Source organism: Lepisma saccharinum, chromosome 4, assembly GCF_977018435.1.
Source record: "Lepisma saccharinum chromosome 4, izLepSacc3.1, whole genome shotgun sequence".
Lineage (NCBI taxonomy): Eukaryota > Metazoa > Arthropoda > Insecta > Zygentoma > Lepismatidae > Lepisma > Lepisma saccharinum.
This window is the reverse complement of record NC_139232.1, coordinates 115,237,261-115,253,667: the sequence shown is the minus strand read 5'-3', so window position 1 is coordinate 115,253,667 and position 16,407 is coordinate 115,237,261. Positions and strand designations below refer to the sequence as shown.

Genomic DNA, 16,407 nt, shown 5'->3' with positions numbered 1-16,407 from the left:
ATACAAATTTGGGATAAAGGAACAAGATAAGGCGCCAGCTCCCCATGGCGTCGTCACTGGATAATCTGATAAAAGTGCAGTATATAACGCCCCACCATTTTTCCCACCTTGGTACACCACTATAGTGCTGGGTAATGTTTAGAAAAAGTACACCCCTTGCCATCGGTGTGCAATTATTTCGTAAAATAAGGGTGGGTGTAAAGGATGACCTTAGTTGTCAACCTCTTTTTGACGTAGTACACCCTGCACTGCATTTTGCAGACTAACGAGGCTCTGGCGTCTGGACTCGCAGCCAGCATAATTCTCTGTAGGTTTTTGACCTGTCCATGTGTGCTTGTGAGTGTCCTTTCACCAATTTCATCTTCTCACCGTTATCCTCATCTTCGCGATTAAGCAAAAGTGGCAGAAGAGCGAGGTAAAGCATGGCTACCCGGAAGGGGCGGTAGCTGAAGAGTGGTGCTGATCACTTACACTATGCCCGAGATCGAGAACGTGATGCGCTGCAACGTACAGGGAAAGCTTGTTTTGTAACCTTCTTGGCAGTGGAATCTGCTGGTGCCGTCTGGCCAGTGGTCAATATTCGTCCTGGACCCGCTACCGTTCGGCAGATTTGCAACACTGGCGCATGCGCGGAAGTTCAGCGTCTGTTCCGTCGCTAGCAGACGAAACCGCCTTCAGTGACCGTGTGACAGTGGATCAGAAAGCAGGCAGTGTCGATAATAAACAACCGGTGCGTCCGTCTGACAGAAAGGTGGGCAGGTGGTGCGACCAGAGTCCACGAGGAAGATGTGACGGTCGGGACGATGCGCGGATCAAGCAGGTCGAGGCCTTCCGCGGGAGGAGGATCGGCGCTCGCGTCAGAAGTTAGTGTGGTGGTGTTTACAGTGTCGTTGCCGCCTTCGTCTCGGATGACTTGAGACCCGACACTCTCCAGAGGAGGGGGGACAGCTGTCACCAAAGATGCCTGGTATTGTTGTATTTCGACGCCGGTGGGGCGTCGGTAGCGACGATTTGGTTGTCCCTGGGGTGTTTCTCTTTGTGCTGCACACGATATGGTAAGTGTAGAAAGGGCAAGGTAATTATACATGCCCTTAATCGAAGAGGGCGTGAGACTTAACAGAATGCTGCATGTCGTAGGTTTTTCACTGTAGTAGCTCGTAATTGTATATTGCATTGCGATCGTTAATATGGGTCACATCGGGGCCTCCGAGATGCAAAAATGTGTGTTCAGCCACTGCGAAGTACAACATTTAAGAATTTGTGTATGGTAATGCTAATTACACGGTTGCCGAACTTGTAACTACTAATTATATTCCTTTATTTAACACGAAAAATGTTGATAGTTATTTATATGTCCGTATTATTGCTCATACGTTGTCTGAAATTGTGTAGTTCAATGTTCAAAAGTCACGTCTTAAACACAGTGATATGTTTTATGAGCAGCTACTACCTTGTTGAAAATTCAAAAATTTATGCATTCTGCATCTCAAAGGACAGAATAGACAGTGCACTCAACATCTCCTTACCTACCTATTTCACAAATACATTGTGGATAATTTTGTACCTTTGTACTCCGTAATCGATGTTATATTTTCCCTTTGTCGATTATTTCTGTCAAAGACGGGAAGAAATCTTTATGATTCTTGCAATGCAGTTAGTGAGCTATAAAAAAAATGTGTACATGGCGTCACCAGCATTTAAAGTAACTGGAAATGTAGAACGAGAATCTGTAGACAAGTTGCTAAAGTGAAAATTTACAAGTATTGAAAGAATAACGATTCCTTTCGTACACTTGCACAGTCAGTCATTGCGATTTCATGTAACCTATTTGCTCTATTTAAATTTATGCTCTGTGTAATAGGAGCGAAATTTTATCTCAACCTGTTCTAACTATCACAAGTACAAAGGGAAAATATAATTATCAACTTATATGTCAGCGAATTTTCCTTGGTACGATTTCAATACATGTCCAGGTACAATTACAAGTAAATTGTCGTTGTCATGGATGATTGAAACACACGCTGATATTTCTAAAACTTACGTCGTATCCTGAAAAAGAGAACTTGTCTCTTGATTTTTACTATATCTAGCTTGTCTTCCGAAAAGAGATATAAGGATTTTAGAATACGAAATTCTTCTAACAATATTCTCCTGATAGAACATAAGGTTTTTTTTATTTTTATTGTGTTCTCCTTCTTTTTGCTTTGGACTTCTTAATTAAAGTAAATTGCTTCTTGCTTGCATTAATATTATCATTTTCCGTGTGATCGTAAATCCTTTTCATAGGCTTGAATTACTGTTGGATCATTTACGTTTAGTGTTGTTAGCATCCACGTATTTCGAATAGGTTAGGCTAGTATGTTTGTTGCATTAGTATGTGTACGCGTTCTCTCTTTGCTTAATATAAACATTTTAATACGAAAACTGATTTTAAAAAATTGAGACCTACAACCAAACCAGTCAAGCTGGTGCAGCCAAATATTTACTGGATTTCTAGAACATTAAAAATGTATTCAAATTACACACGGGAATTGAGTTTCCAAAGTTGGAAAGTTTATTTAATACGAAATTCCAATCTTACAAGCTCTTTCCTCAAACTTCTGTACGTAAACTTTTACAAAATTATCTTGCATGCATACATAACTTGAATCGTAAATGTTTATTCCACAGCAATTCAATAGCAATTATATATTAACGATGATAATTATTACGAACTTAGAGTAAGTTTCAATTGTAGGATATAATTTTATCTCTATCGCTTTTTTCCCTTGGTAATTTGGAAAATAAAGGTATATTATGCAGAACGGTAAAGATTGGATTTTACTTTTATCAACATTATTTACGTATTTTCTAAAGGTACATAACATTTGAAATGCTCTTGATGTGATAGCAACGTTCTGAGCAAATAAGAAAGGACGATTCAGTCAGATAAATAAATATTATACATGAATGGCTTATTGCAGAAAGGGACCTGAGTCATTTTTTCACAATTCAGAGAAAAACAAGAAAAATCGTATAATATTGATAGTGTAAGAAAGAAATGTGCCGTTGTTGGCTCAAATATTCAGCATAATGAATAGTTAATTTTGCAACCCTCAATGCACCCCCCTGCAGTATGCTGCTAGAGATAGTGGATATGAAAAAGTTATGACTCCGGTACCTTTCTGCAATAAAAGTGGAAACGTTGAGAAATAAGACGAGAAATATCCTACAAACGTCCGTTTGTCGTTCCCACATAAGATAGGATAGGTTAAGTTATGTTATATATTCAACAGAAAATTATAGATTCGGAAAAAAATTACAGTGCATTGCACTTTCTGGACTTTATTGTCGGTGTTTGAAGTACAATAATGTACGAGCTCATACATGCGTGTGTTATTCTACATCTGAGTCTGTTTCATTGCCGTGTGTAGTGGACCACTGAAGATTATCTTCATAAAATCCTTTGACGTCGTCAGTACATACGGCAAGGCAGTTCATATGTCCTTCAATTTAGTAAGCTTGATCGTCATACGTGCAACTGGGAACGTACGTGGCGTAGGAATTACAATTCTTGCACCTTTGGACAGATAGAAGATGTAAGACGTGAAAGCTTTAATGAATTCGGAAACCTTGACAGTACCCTTATGTTCAACGCAGTATTCAAAGTAATGATATTTGGAAATCTGAAAATGCTGCCTATTCTTGTAGGAACACATGGTAGTTTTCACAGATGGCACATTTTTTTTGTAGACATGAGGTCACCACATTGCGAGACCAATAATGGTACTGGTGTCAATAAGTTTGACAGTATTTTTACCGCTCCAAGCTGCATTACAGATTAGCGTACACAGTTCGTACAACGTATAAATACGGCTAGGTTTATTGCAGAAAAGGACCCGAGTCAGTGACTCAGGTATCTTTCTGCATTAAAGTACACTTTTAACTGTGCATTTTCTTGGCTATAGTCTCGTGTGACTGACGTCCTTTCTGCACTAAAAGATGTGTCTGTAACTAGGAAAATCAAAAATACCATTAACTCCGATACCTCAAAAATGTGACTCAGGTCCCTTTCTGCAATAAGCCATTCACATATATTCTTTCAGGGGCGTGCCCAGGTAAAAGAATCGGGAGGAGGGATTTACAAAGTCAGCGTTATTTATACTGTTTATATGGCAGTTATGAGAATGCCATTTATGCATATTGCAATTTAAAAACGTTTCAAAACATATTCTTAATGCTTTTTTTTATTAGCTGTACCGTTTCGAAAGTATTTTATGGTTGAACATCAAGACCTTTCTCTCAACACGCCCTTGTTCTATATTATCTGCTGACCTTCGTGGCGAAGTGGGTAGCACAGCGCGCTACGACGCCAGAGGTCCCTGGTTCGAATCCGTTCTGGACATGGTTGTTCTTGGTGAGTGACCTTTCATCAGTTTCCTTGTAATATCAGTCATCCTCATTTTCGCGATTAGCCAAAAATGGCAGAAAAGCAACGGTAAAAAACAAAACTCAAATTGTGTATTATCTCTTATAAATAATTCGAGGGCTTATCTCATGGCGTTATGGCAACCCCGGGGCTCTTAGTTCGAATCCCACAAATGTCGGTCGAATCCCGATTAGCCTTTCTGAGCACAAAGTGGAATTAAATAAGTATTCGAGTTCTTTACTTCCTCCTGTGAATATAGCAGTAAATTTATTGTGAAGATATTTCCGATTGTTATGTTGTTAAACGTCATGTTATTAGAAAAATGACGTTGGATTATGGGGAAAGAAGAATAATATATCAATAACTGGCAAGAAGAGAAGTCATGCCCCCCCTTCCCCCACCTCTCTCAAAATTCCTTCGCACGCCATTTATCCTTAATTCAATCTGTTGATAATTTTACGCGTCCTGAAATCTTGCTCTCGCCACTGCTGTATGACATACTGTAGAATTAGGTACTGTCTGTTGTACATTTACGTTACCCAACTTATTTTCAGATGCCTAATTAATAATACACTTGGTTGTAAAGTGGGATGTATTAGTATTACCAAGCAAATTGTTCACCACCATATTGTTTCTCTTTGTTTTAGCCATTGAGAGCTTCAAGAATTGAAACAACACGCTAAACAAGTTGCTGCTAACTTCTGTCCCAGAGGAAGTAAGAGCCCATCGCTTAAAAGCACGGATATGACACAAGGAAAAAATTAACGAAAATAGTCGTGGACAAATTGCCGAGCAATACTTGTGCATCCCACTGTACAGTGGAATCCGTAAGTATTACCATGCAATTTCTCCATGACTATTTTCATTCATTTTTCTCTTGCACGCTATGTGTTTTTTAAGCGATGGATTTTTATGTATGCTGGTGCAGAAGTTGTCAACAGCTTGTTTTCAGTTTTATTTTAATTCTTGAAGCTCTTATTGGGTCAAATAAAGTGCACAAACATGGTGATGGACTATTTACACGGTAATACTCATGGAACCCACTGTACACCCAACGGCGAAGGAAACAGTAGGCGAATTGTCCACCACCATTTTCATTCGGTCTGTATTACACAATATGATGACAATGAATTGAAATGATAACTTCAATAAGCAGAGAGAAATGCCTGCTTCGAACCAACATAGTTTCATTCCTTAAAACAACACAGGGTGTAGAATAAACAAAAGTAAAGAAAATAGCGGTGAACAATTTGCCTACCATTATCTCCGCCGTTGACTGTACCACACCCGATCAAATGAAAGGATGAATTGTGTAGCCACCGGCAAATGTTACAACAGGCAAACTGTCCATCACTATCTTCACTCTCGTTATTGCTGTATGTAATAATCGTGCGACATTTGGTTCATATGTGTCATTGTGTCAATTTGCCTCTTACTAGATTAACGTTATCTCAAGTGTGAAGGCGGTCAGGGGCGTGATGCTGATCACATCACTCCCACTCACGATCGGATCAAGAAAGTGTGGGGCGTTACCCCCACACCCCCTATACGCCTTCATGGCGTGGTGCTAAGCACAGGGGAGCACTTTTTTTTACCTTTTTTTGAAGGAACATTTTTATTATTACTCTTGTAGGAGTATCCAACATAAAATGAATTTTATAAGTTATTCTGGCACACATGTTAAACCTTTGCTTAATAGACGTGAAGATCATACAGTAATCCAGTCAACATGCTGCGATTCAAGATTATTGAATTAACACCATCAATATTGGTTCACTTTTGTTTTAAGCTTGGTTTTGGTTTGAGTTGCTGTTTTAAGTCCACTTTATGCACAGTAAGGCTAATCGGGACTGGACCTACAGTTTAAAGTGGGATCCGAACCACTTGTGCCTCCACCGGGTATCGAACCCGGGACCCCTTGATTATAAGGCAATAACGCTACCACTGCGCCATGGGGGAGGCCCCACTTTTGTTTTAAGCATAAGATTGAAATATATTAATACTGATTAACAGCTGGGACGATTTACCAACAAGTTAACAAGTTGGAACGGTAGAATAGAATTACTGAAGCTCTAATACAATATATTAGAGCACTGGCCTACGCAGGGGGAGCTGATGGGGCTACAGCTCCTTCCGAAATTTTGATAACATCCTAATTTTAAAATAAAAGCAGTAAGGAACTATTTTTAAGTGAAACGTTCCAAATGTACGAAATATTTTATTCTGTATCCCATTCCCCTAGAACGCAGCTAAGCAGTATCTACCTTTACAATTTCAGCCTCCCCCGAATAAAATCTACGTACGCTAGTGTATTAGAGTGAACAGTGGTGTGTCGAGAAAATTCTTAAGAGTGAATATTACCTTCAGAGGGCATGCATTTTTTAAATTTTTTTTTAGCAGTTCGTCTTATATTTTGACATTTTCACCTGTGACGCTTTAAAAAATGAAGAAAAGCTGGACTAGAAGACAATAAGAATTTTCAGAGGCACATTATATTGGGCACAGCATCGACTCTTACAGACCACCGTACATGTCGTCGTCATCACAATCAAATTTATTTGTCACTTATGCAAATAGATAAGCACCCACTTTTCTATGGGCGATAACATTAATTACGAAATAAGTGTGCCTTACGAAAAACCAGTTAGTTAGGAGCATGTTCATTCCCGAACACGCACACACTCATCGCTGTACCGGAAGTGAGACATCCCAGTTCCGCCTTCCTCTCATTCCAAATTTAAATGATCGTAACGTTATCCCGGAAATACCCGGAAAGGGAAATTGGCTTAGTTACGTGTAATGGTTATTGGAATTTCGAAGAAGCGACGTGAACCATTCCTTTACGTAATAGACATTCTATTTTAGAGAGTGCTTTGAATGGATACTTTCGTAGCAAATCGATTTGGAGAGAGGAAGAAAAAACTGAAGTAGTATTGAATGATACGAGCAGAAATTTCCGTCAACTAAATTTATTTTATGCTGCATTCAAAAAGAGTACTGAAATACAATGTCAGTCAGAGACAATAGAATTAGTTTTACTGAATGCTAGTCAGGACGAGCAAACAAAACTTTGATGAGTTTTTCTTTCCAAATGAAGCACAAAAGAACTGACCAAACCGTGTAAATATGAACATGCGTGAAAGTAGCTCTTCAAATTCACTACTTCACCAGCCTCCGTGGTCGAGTGGTTATCATATTGGGCGGCGAAATACGGTGTCCTAAGTCGAATCCAGCCGGCCTCATGGCAGAGTGGTTAGCACATCGCGCTACGACGCCAGGGGTCCCGGGTTCGAATCCCGGCCTACGCATGGATGTTTGCGAATGTCCATTCATCATATCATCACTTATCCCCATCTTCGAAAATTAGCCAAAAGTGGCACAAACAGCGAAGTAAAAATAAAGCAAATCAATCAATCAAAGTTTGAATCCTGTGCAGAGGATCGACGTTTCGTTGTGTTAATCCCTTCATCTGTTTAAACATTCGCTATTACCCTCAAGGACACATTTAACCTATAGAGAGGAAGAAAGGTGACTTCAAATAACGAAAATACACTTATTGCTTCATATTCTAGCAGATAGTAGTCCACTTAAGTTGTTGAGTTTAACAGGATGTTGGAAATCTGAAATGTTAATTTCAGTTTACGATTCCTAGCGTCATTTCCCTACTTTGAGTACTTTACGTAGGTTTCCGCCTCTTAAGTTAGTTGAAACGATTAGAATGACTGATGAAATAGATGATGAGTCATCCAATGATACACCCATGTCTATGGGTATAACCACTTTCAAACACTTTGTTTTTAAACCGTTTTGAAAATAGCATTAAATTCGAGTTAGTGATAGTTCTGTGCAAGAATAGTGTGTGCCCTGTTTTATCAGTAATATATAATTTTTTATAATTAAAATACTTTTTCGTAATTTCTATATATATTTGGATGTTATATTTAGTGCTCATGTGGCGAAGAAATTCCTGTCACTCGGTCAACGGATAGTTGACAGTTTGGATTGCAAGTGATATCACAGACATGTAGTATGAGATTGGAAAATATGATCTCGTATTTGAAGTTCCGCAGCAAAAGATGACCCAGAAGCTGGCGGTAATACTGATTACGAATCAACGAAAGCAATGATGAAATACCACAAATTGCGAAAAGGCAACCTAACAAAATAATGCCTTCAGCGTACATATTAAGATCACCATACCTGGTATTTATTACTTCAAGCTGACATGTGGTGAAAAGATACGTATTTTTCGTCTGGTGCTAGATACCCGTGAATGAAATAACGAAACGTATGATTTATGCCTGTATTATGGGGATATTTGGATTTTGTACTGGGCATAGAGGAATCACACATGTGGAATAGTGACTTATATTGAAAGTTTATGTATTAAAGGAGAAAGTATTATCAAAAAAATTACTTTACGGGGATTTTATAGAGAAACTCTTTTTACCACTGCAGAGTTCTATTTCAAATACAAATTCTTTATTCGGCATTGCTATTTCCTGAATTATAACCACGTTTCCCAACGTAAGAGGGAGGAAGTGACGTAGATGATAAAAACCTCATAAATCCCAACCTTGTTCTGTTTCGTTATGGAGCAACAGCATTGTTTCGGTGGGAGAAATGGCGTGATTGTTGAACCAGATAAGTTGAGTGTGACGCATCCTGTTTTCATAGGTACAGAGCAGCAACCTGGCCGAGAGAGGGGAGTGAAAGTTTTTTTTCATTTACTGTATTCCTGCACGACGCGAAGCGGAACGTATCCGTGGCACTCCAGTTCGTTCAGAGAATTGTTTGTTCGTTGTCGCATGTGTGGAATGCAATTTCGCACGATGACCAGCAACGCAGGCGATTCACAATAGGCAAACGCCACGCTCGGATTCTCACTTCGCTATTCAAAATAGATAATTTTTTTCGCTGTTGTCAAGAGTGCAAAAGCCAATCTGTTTGTCGCTGATCAAATTTCATAGCGTGGTGTTCGGAGCACTCAGTTCTGAGTCACTCCCTTCGTAGCAATTTACAGTGTTGCAAGGATACATGTTGCAGACTAACGATGTCGACACTACAACCCATCGTTTCATCTGTCACTTCATTCTTCCTCTACAAATTGCTGTTATTTTTTGCACTTGTATCCAGTCGCAATATATTTCGTGCGGGGAGGGGTCCCAACCTAGTGTCTCACATGTAATAATAATAACTTAATCAATAGGTTAATTAGATTAAAATAATAAAATAGATAAATTAATAATTATTATTGTTAATAGGAGTATGTATTAATCACTGGCATTTGTAAAATAACAGCTGTCCTACCAAAGAAATTAATGTGATTTTTTTTTGTCATGGATTGAATAACAAAAAGCTTGTTAGGTCCAGTTGATTAAAAGTAAAGTTCCTGATCATTTTTTTAGTAGTGGTGTATTATAATTAGTAGTAATATGCAAGAATTGTTTACGCAAAGCTATATCTTCACAATCTAATTCACTTACCTCTGTAAGTTCTGTGGAAATAAGTCAACTTCGTGTTATACAACAGCAACAAGTTTTATGCTCATTTAATTAACGATGTGGTTAGTCTTTTGGAGGGTTTGGGGGTCCGAACCCTCCGGACCCCCTAAATACGTCTTTGTTTGGTTTGTAGCATAGAATTAGAAAATTAGTTTGCAAATTTTTCAAACCGTTCTTGTGTCCTTGTGTCATGAAATGATCATTTTGATTAATTTGCTCACTTTAATAGAAGGTATTCAGGTTCTATTCCTGTCGCATTTCATCCCACATGAAGTCGAAATTACTTTATAAAATTAACTCAAAAACCCACTTCACTTTCTTCGCAGCCAAGGAACACAACCTTTGGTTTGGTTATGTAGCTGGCTATTTATGTATAATATCTGTTCGTGTCTTATATGATGGATATACCCGCTGGAGGTACGAGTGGTTCGATCCCACTTTAAACTGTAGGTCAAGTCACGATTAGCCTTACTGTGCATAAAGTGGACTTTAACCACCAAATCAATCAATCAATCAATCAATCAATCATTATATGATGGATATGAAATGTTGACTTACATGATGTTTAAGAAAATTAGCGAGTTAGATGTTGCTTAATCTAAAAGGCTCTAGAATCAACACAGCCTCATCAAACTAGTAACCAATCATTGTAGGTGGCAATAGACTAGGTATAATTACATGAACACAACTGAGAATAAGTTGTGTTTATTTTTGGAGTATTTACTCAAGTTCGTCAGTGTTTGTTTTAAGCCCACTTTATGCTCATATAGGTTAATCGGGACTGGACCTACAGTTCAAAGTGGATTAATTGGTGCATGTATAATTTGAAGCACCACCGCCAAGATTAACCATTTTATACTATTCCACAAAAATCAATATTTAAATAAAATTATTATTTGTTGTAACTTAGTGTATATGAATTACCAAATTAAAAAAGAGAGGTACAACTTATTATATTAAATGTATTACATTAAACTAAATTATAATTAGAAACAATTTCACGAAAATTTCCCCCTATAGGTACCGGCTGTTTCATAAATACTTGAGGGGTTGCAAATATTTATTGCAAGTAAAGTATTCAACTTACGTTAATGAAACAGAACGAACGAGGAACTCAGTTATTTTTTACACCTACAAATGTTCAATGTGTGCACCACGGGTGACACGCCACATATCGATACAATAGTCTAGTTCTTGCCACACTCGCACGAACGTGGGCCTGTCGATAGTGTCTATCGCTGCGATATCACGCATTGGTGAGACGAATAGCCTGTCTTTGATGAAACCCCTCAAAAAGAAGTCACACGGTGTAAGGTCCCGTGATCTTGAGGACCAAAACATTGCACAAAACACTTTGAGTGATGTGGGTGATTTGAGTGTCGCCTAGCGGCAGGAAACATGCACGCACAAACTGTTTACGTTCTTTGATCGTTCTGAACTGGTTTCATTAACGAAAGTTCAATAGTTTACTTGCAATAAATTTTTGTAACCCCTCAATTATTTAAGAAACATCTGGTATAATGATTCTCAGTCTCACGAACAACTCTTTTTTGTGGTGTTTAATGTGAGAATGACGAAATGACAAATGTATAGTGGCATACATGTTTTTGTTTTAGAAACCTCTAGCATTAGAAAATGTCTTACCTTTTTAGCCGTAATAACAAATACTTAAAATATTGTTGAGCATTTCTTACATCGCAGCTTTAGATTCTGCCTTTAACAGCTCCGCACGAAGCTAGCAAGCGTTCCTTTCAATTAAATTTTCAAGTTTAAAGCACAACACGTGAAGTTTCATGTTGTACGAAAGGAGTAGCGTCAGTGTTCCAAGTACAATTATATAATAATGCTCGGAGCATGTAATGCAGCGTTGCCAGGTCTCGTGGGAATTTGCGGCGTACTGTGAAAAAAGGATTTTCTCGCGTGTAGACGAGAACTCCCTTTGTGCTGAAAAATCCAGCGGCGATACGATCTTGCCGTTGAAGGACGCAGGGAAGAGAAAGGAACGTTGTTAGAAAGAGAGTTGTTGGCTGAGATGTGAAGTGCAATATTAATGGCGGAAGAAAGGTTTGTGTTGCCACTTATCTTACCATTCCTTGTGCTTTAGCAAGGAACGCACGCCATTTTTCCTTCTGTGGCTTATTCAGTGTCGCGTGCTTCTACTTGCACGATAATGAGGACGATGAGATATGATAATGGCGGAAAGCACGAACACACTATTGTACTCCGATATTTTAGGATAAAGATGTGGAAAGCCTAAGGGAGATTTCACACCGAAGCGGTAAGCGACAGTGAGATTCACACGAAAGCGGCAAGCGAAAAGCCTCTACTGTCCAAAACAAAACATTCAACACGCATGCGTGACAACAGACCGAAGCCACACGATATTAAGGAATTCGAGAGACATAGAGGCGTGCAGCTTGTTGCTTCGGTGTGAAATCTTCCTTAAAAAGTTTTGATTTTTGTTTCGGAGTCTGCCGAATTTGACTTTGTTGCGTTCGTTCTAACAAACATGTTATTTGTGATGATGAGGAATTGATGTAATAGACGAAAGAAGGAACACAAGGAAATAATCATACATAGCCAGGATTCGAACTTGATATCACTGTGCGTCATGCTAGCTACTAAAAGTTCCTCTTTCTGGTCAGCGTGCCGAGCCCCATTGCTGCTGCTCCTACGTGGTTTCCTAGACCGGGAAACCGAGAGAGGAAAGGGGGGGGATCACACCACTCTCACTATGAATGTGTGGGGCCCTCATCCACACCCACAGTGAAAACCTTTTCCTTTACCGTGCTTCTCAAATTATGGGACAGTGCATAATACACGAGTAACATCCAGGTTCAGTCTCTGTGTGCTCGTCTCACAATCTCGCTATCAAAGGTTCCGCGTTGGCGGCCCGGCCTCGGCATGAGTGATTCTTTCTTACTGTCCCTTCATCAGTTTCATATAATCATCATTCATCCTCCCCGGTGGAGGCAGGCACATTGCACAGTGGTTTGTATCCCACATTAAACAGTAGGTCCAGTCCCGGTTACCCTATCTGAGCATAAAGTATCGTTAGTCTTCCAGATGGCGTAGTGGTAACGCCGTAGCCCTGTAATCAAATGGTCCCGGGTTTGATACCTGCTGGAGGCGCATGGCACAGTGGTACGGATCCCACTTTAAACTGTAGGTCCTATCTGTGTATAGAGTGTATTTCAAACAACTAAAAATAAATATGTAAACTAACTCTGACAAACTTTTTCATCATTTATCTCCAGGTCTTTATTAGCTAAAAATAACAGAAACAACGGAAGTAAGGAAAATACAAAAAATGCGAAAATCATACATATACTATCCAATTTTTCTGGATTCACTGTACAACAAATTTGAGATCATGTTCTGTCCTTTAGTTGAAAACAGGTGATTTTGACTAAATTGGAGGTGCTAAATCGATATGTAAAATCCGTTTTCTCCTAACACGTACCATTTTTATTGTACAGTCACATGACATTTTGTTACACAGACATTAGACAGGTAAATCAACGTATACAAACAAAAGACCAAAAAATGTCTACGAAAATGCCCTTTGGTTGAAAACATGTGAGTTTAAATAAGTTAAAGGTACTAAATCGATATGAGAAGTCAGTTTTCTCCCAAGACAATGAACACGCCTTCGTTTATCTTAGCGTCACTTAGGCTTGGAAATTTTGTCTTCAGCTGCTTGAAAGGTGGCCCATCTCTATTTAATGCTTTGACGAAGATTTTCATCAAACCTAGTTTGATGTGTAGTGCGGGAAGAAAAACATATTTAGGGTCCACGAGTGGTTGATGTGATATGTTCTTGATTCCTGGTACATATTCCTGTCGTGGTGGCCATATTTTTCGCACGTATTGGTTAACTCGGTCCCGGTTGTCCCATTCACACGGAAAGCAACAAAATTTGGTATACCCTTGTTGCAAGCCAGTAAGAATTCCAATTACTTTCAGGTCTCCACAGATTCGCCACTTGAATGTATTATATTCAATGTACTGCAATATGTCACGCATTTCCTCATATGTTTCCTTTTTGTGAACAGCATACGCCACTGGCACGGATGGATAAGCATTACCAATATGGAGCAGTACTGCCTTCAGACTTATCTTACACGAATCAATGAACAATCGCCATTCTGCTGGATTGTGTTCATGGCCCAACTCCTGAAATAAAGCATTAATATTGTTACGAAACGCAATTCCTCCAGTCTCCGAAAAGCAAGATGAAAAGTTACTCTATCGCGCTCGAAACGTGCTGATTTTGACTTTTTTATACAATAGATTCCATTCTTGAAGTCGAGAGCCCAAGATTTCTGCTTTTGTTTTCGATAGATTTAAGTCCCGTACCAGATCGTTTAACTCTTCTTGCGTGATGAGATGTGGTGCACTTGAGAGGGTTGGTGGCGCGAAGTCGACGTCCTCGTTGCCTGAACTTCCTTCTTCAATTGATGAATCAAATGTACAATTTTCGGGAGCTTTCGGCACACCTGTGCTCTTCATTACGAGGCACTGGGCGCCTTGCTGATTCCAAATTAGGATATCGGATGTGATGTTTTGATTTTGAAGAGAAGCCCATTACATCTGTCAAACAAAAGTAACAGTCACTTACGTGGTCTTTGGGCTCCCTCCAAACAATTGGTAAGGCAAATTTTAGCCCACTTCGCTTTCCTTGCATCTAGTTTCGCAAGTTCCTGGAACAAGAATTGCAGCAGATATGTGGTGCCCATCGCTTATCTTGATCGCCTACTCGGCATCCAAAATACAGTTCATGTGCTTTTTTGACAACAGGGGTAAGGCTACATCTTTGACTTTTCAACGTCAGTTCACCACATATATAACAAAACGAATCAAGGTTATTCTTACACTGACGGGACATTATGATCCACTGAACGAAGTCTCCTTTTCATACATACCTCACTAACAGAAACCCGCCACAAACGTTAAAACTTTACACAAACACCTGCAATTGCAAAGCACAACCTTCACGTTGGATAGGACAAACAGATGGCAGCGCTTGTTCGTCAGTGGTGCCAGCACGGTGATTGTTATGTAACAAATTTATCACTAGATGATCCACCAAAACGTTTCTTATTGTAACGATGCGAACTGATAGCGATATCATTTTATCAAGCGCTGGAAAAAAAAACAGTTAAAGGAATTTATAATTGTTTAAACGTAATTAATACACATAATGTATAAAGATGGCGTTTTTCAAAAAACTGTACGTGATACGAAGAAATTAATTGCAGATTCGTGTTTTGCATGCAAAAATACATTAGAAAAACGTATTTTTAAGCAAAGGACAAATTTCGTGTTGTACAGTGAGGGCTGCGTGATATTTTAATATCTCGATGTCGAGTAGATAATTTTAAAATATTGAAGAGTTGATATTGTTCATAGCAGCGCCGATTATTGATGACAACGACGTCGATATATTAGTATCGATGTCGATATTGGTATTGAATGGAAATCGAAAATCAATATCGTACAGCTCTAAATATTGGAAGCTACCCTCTACATCCACAATTGTTAAGTTATTTGTGTCTTGAATGGCCTTCTATTTGAATTGAATGAAAACAGGGTCCCAGGTTCGATTCCCGGTGGAGGCACATCACGCAGTGGTTCGGATCTCATTTTAAAGCTGTATAGGTCCAGTCCTGCGTAGCCTGTCTGTGCATAAAGTGGACTTTCCAACAATTCAATTGAATCAAAACAGGGCTGTTTATCAGAAAAGGAAGCATTTTCACCAACTGCGTTCCCAGTGATTCCAATCAACCTGTCGCGGTCAGTGTAGTGGACGGAGAGGTCGTTGCGTAAGGGAAGAGCGACTGGCATTTCACACGCCGACAGGTGACCAGAACTTTGTTCCTTTTTCTGCTCCGCCGGAGATCACGTGATTGGCGACTTTGGCGTCAATTGGCACGTTGGACATTCTTGGCATCGACAACTGGCCGGCACAAATACTCTCTGACCTCTAAACTGAATTTCTCGTGGTGCGTGCGAGTGCTCGTGACACTGTGGCGTGCTGAAGACCGGTCCTGTGTTGTTAAATAATTGAACTCTTTCCTTACTTAATCTGAGACAGATTCGAATCTCCATGACTACAGTCCAAATCCACAAGAACTGAAATTGAAAATTGGATGTCTTAAACTGGATTGTGCTGGTGAACTGAGTGGAAAATAATAATAAATCATAATAATAAATTTTCGAATAAAAGTGGTTTATTTTTATTAGTTTTATTATTTATTATTGCTTAATAACATTAATAATCATTATGGTACCACTGCCCCCCCCCCCCCCCCCTGCGAAAATTTCTGTCGACGCCCATGATCATGAGCCGCGGTGGCCTAGTCGGTAGGGCGTCTGACTTCCACGTGGGAGACCCGCGTTCGATTCCCGGGGGTGGGTGATCTAAGGTCGGAATTTTTCCGGCTCTGGAGCTCACCCAGCCTCAAATCAATGGGTACCTGGGTGCTAACCTGG

The 16,407-nt window shown here is 39.4% G+C and overlaps 1 protein-coding gene and 1 non-coding gene across 6 annotated transcripts in view; one reads left to right on the top strand and one right to left on the bottom strand.

Annotated features, from left to right (window-relative positions):
• Window positions 1-703: 703 nt before the first annotated feature.
• The window catches only part of inaE (inactivation no afterpotential E), a 264,162-nt gene continuing 248,458 nt past the window's right edge, over window positions 704-16,407 (top strand). For all 5 annotated transcript variants that reach the window (XM_083121266.1, XM_083121265.1, XM_083121263.1 and 2 more), the window contains exon 1: window positions 704-1,055. In XM_083121266.1, coding sequence (XP_082977392.1) covers window positions 961-1,055 — 95 coding nt within the window. In that variant the 5' untranslated portion in view covers window positions 704-960. The remainder of the gene's footprint in view (window positions 1,056-16,407) is intronic.
• Window positions 6,296-6,370, bottom strand: TRNAI-UAU (transfer RNA isoleucine (anticodon UAU)). The gene has a single exon. It is a non-coding gene; the product is annotated as a tRNA-Ile (tRNA).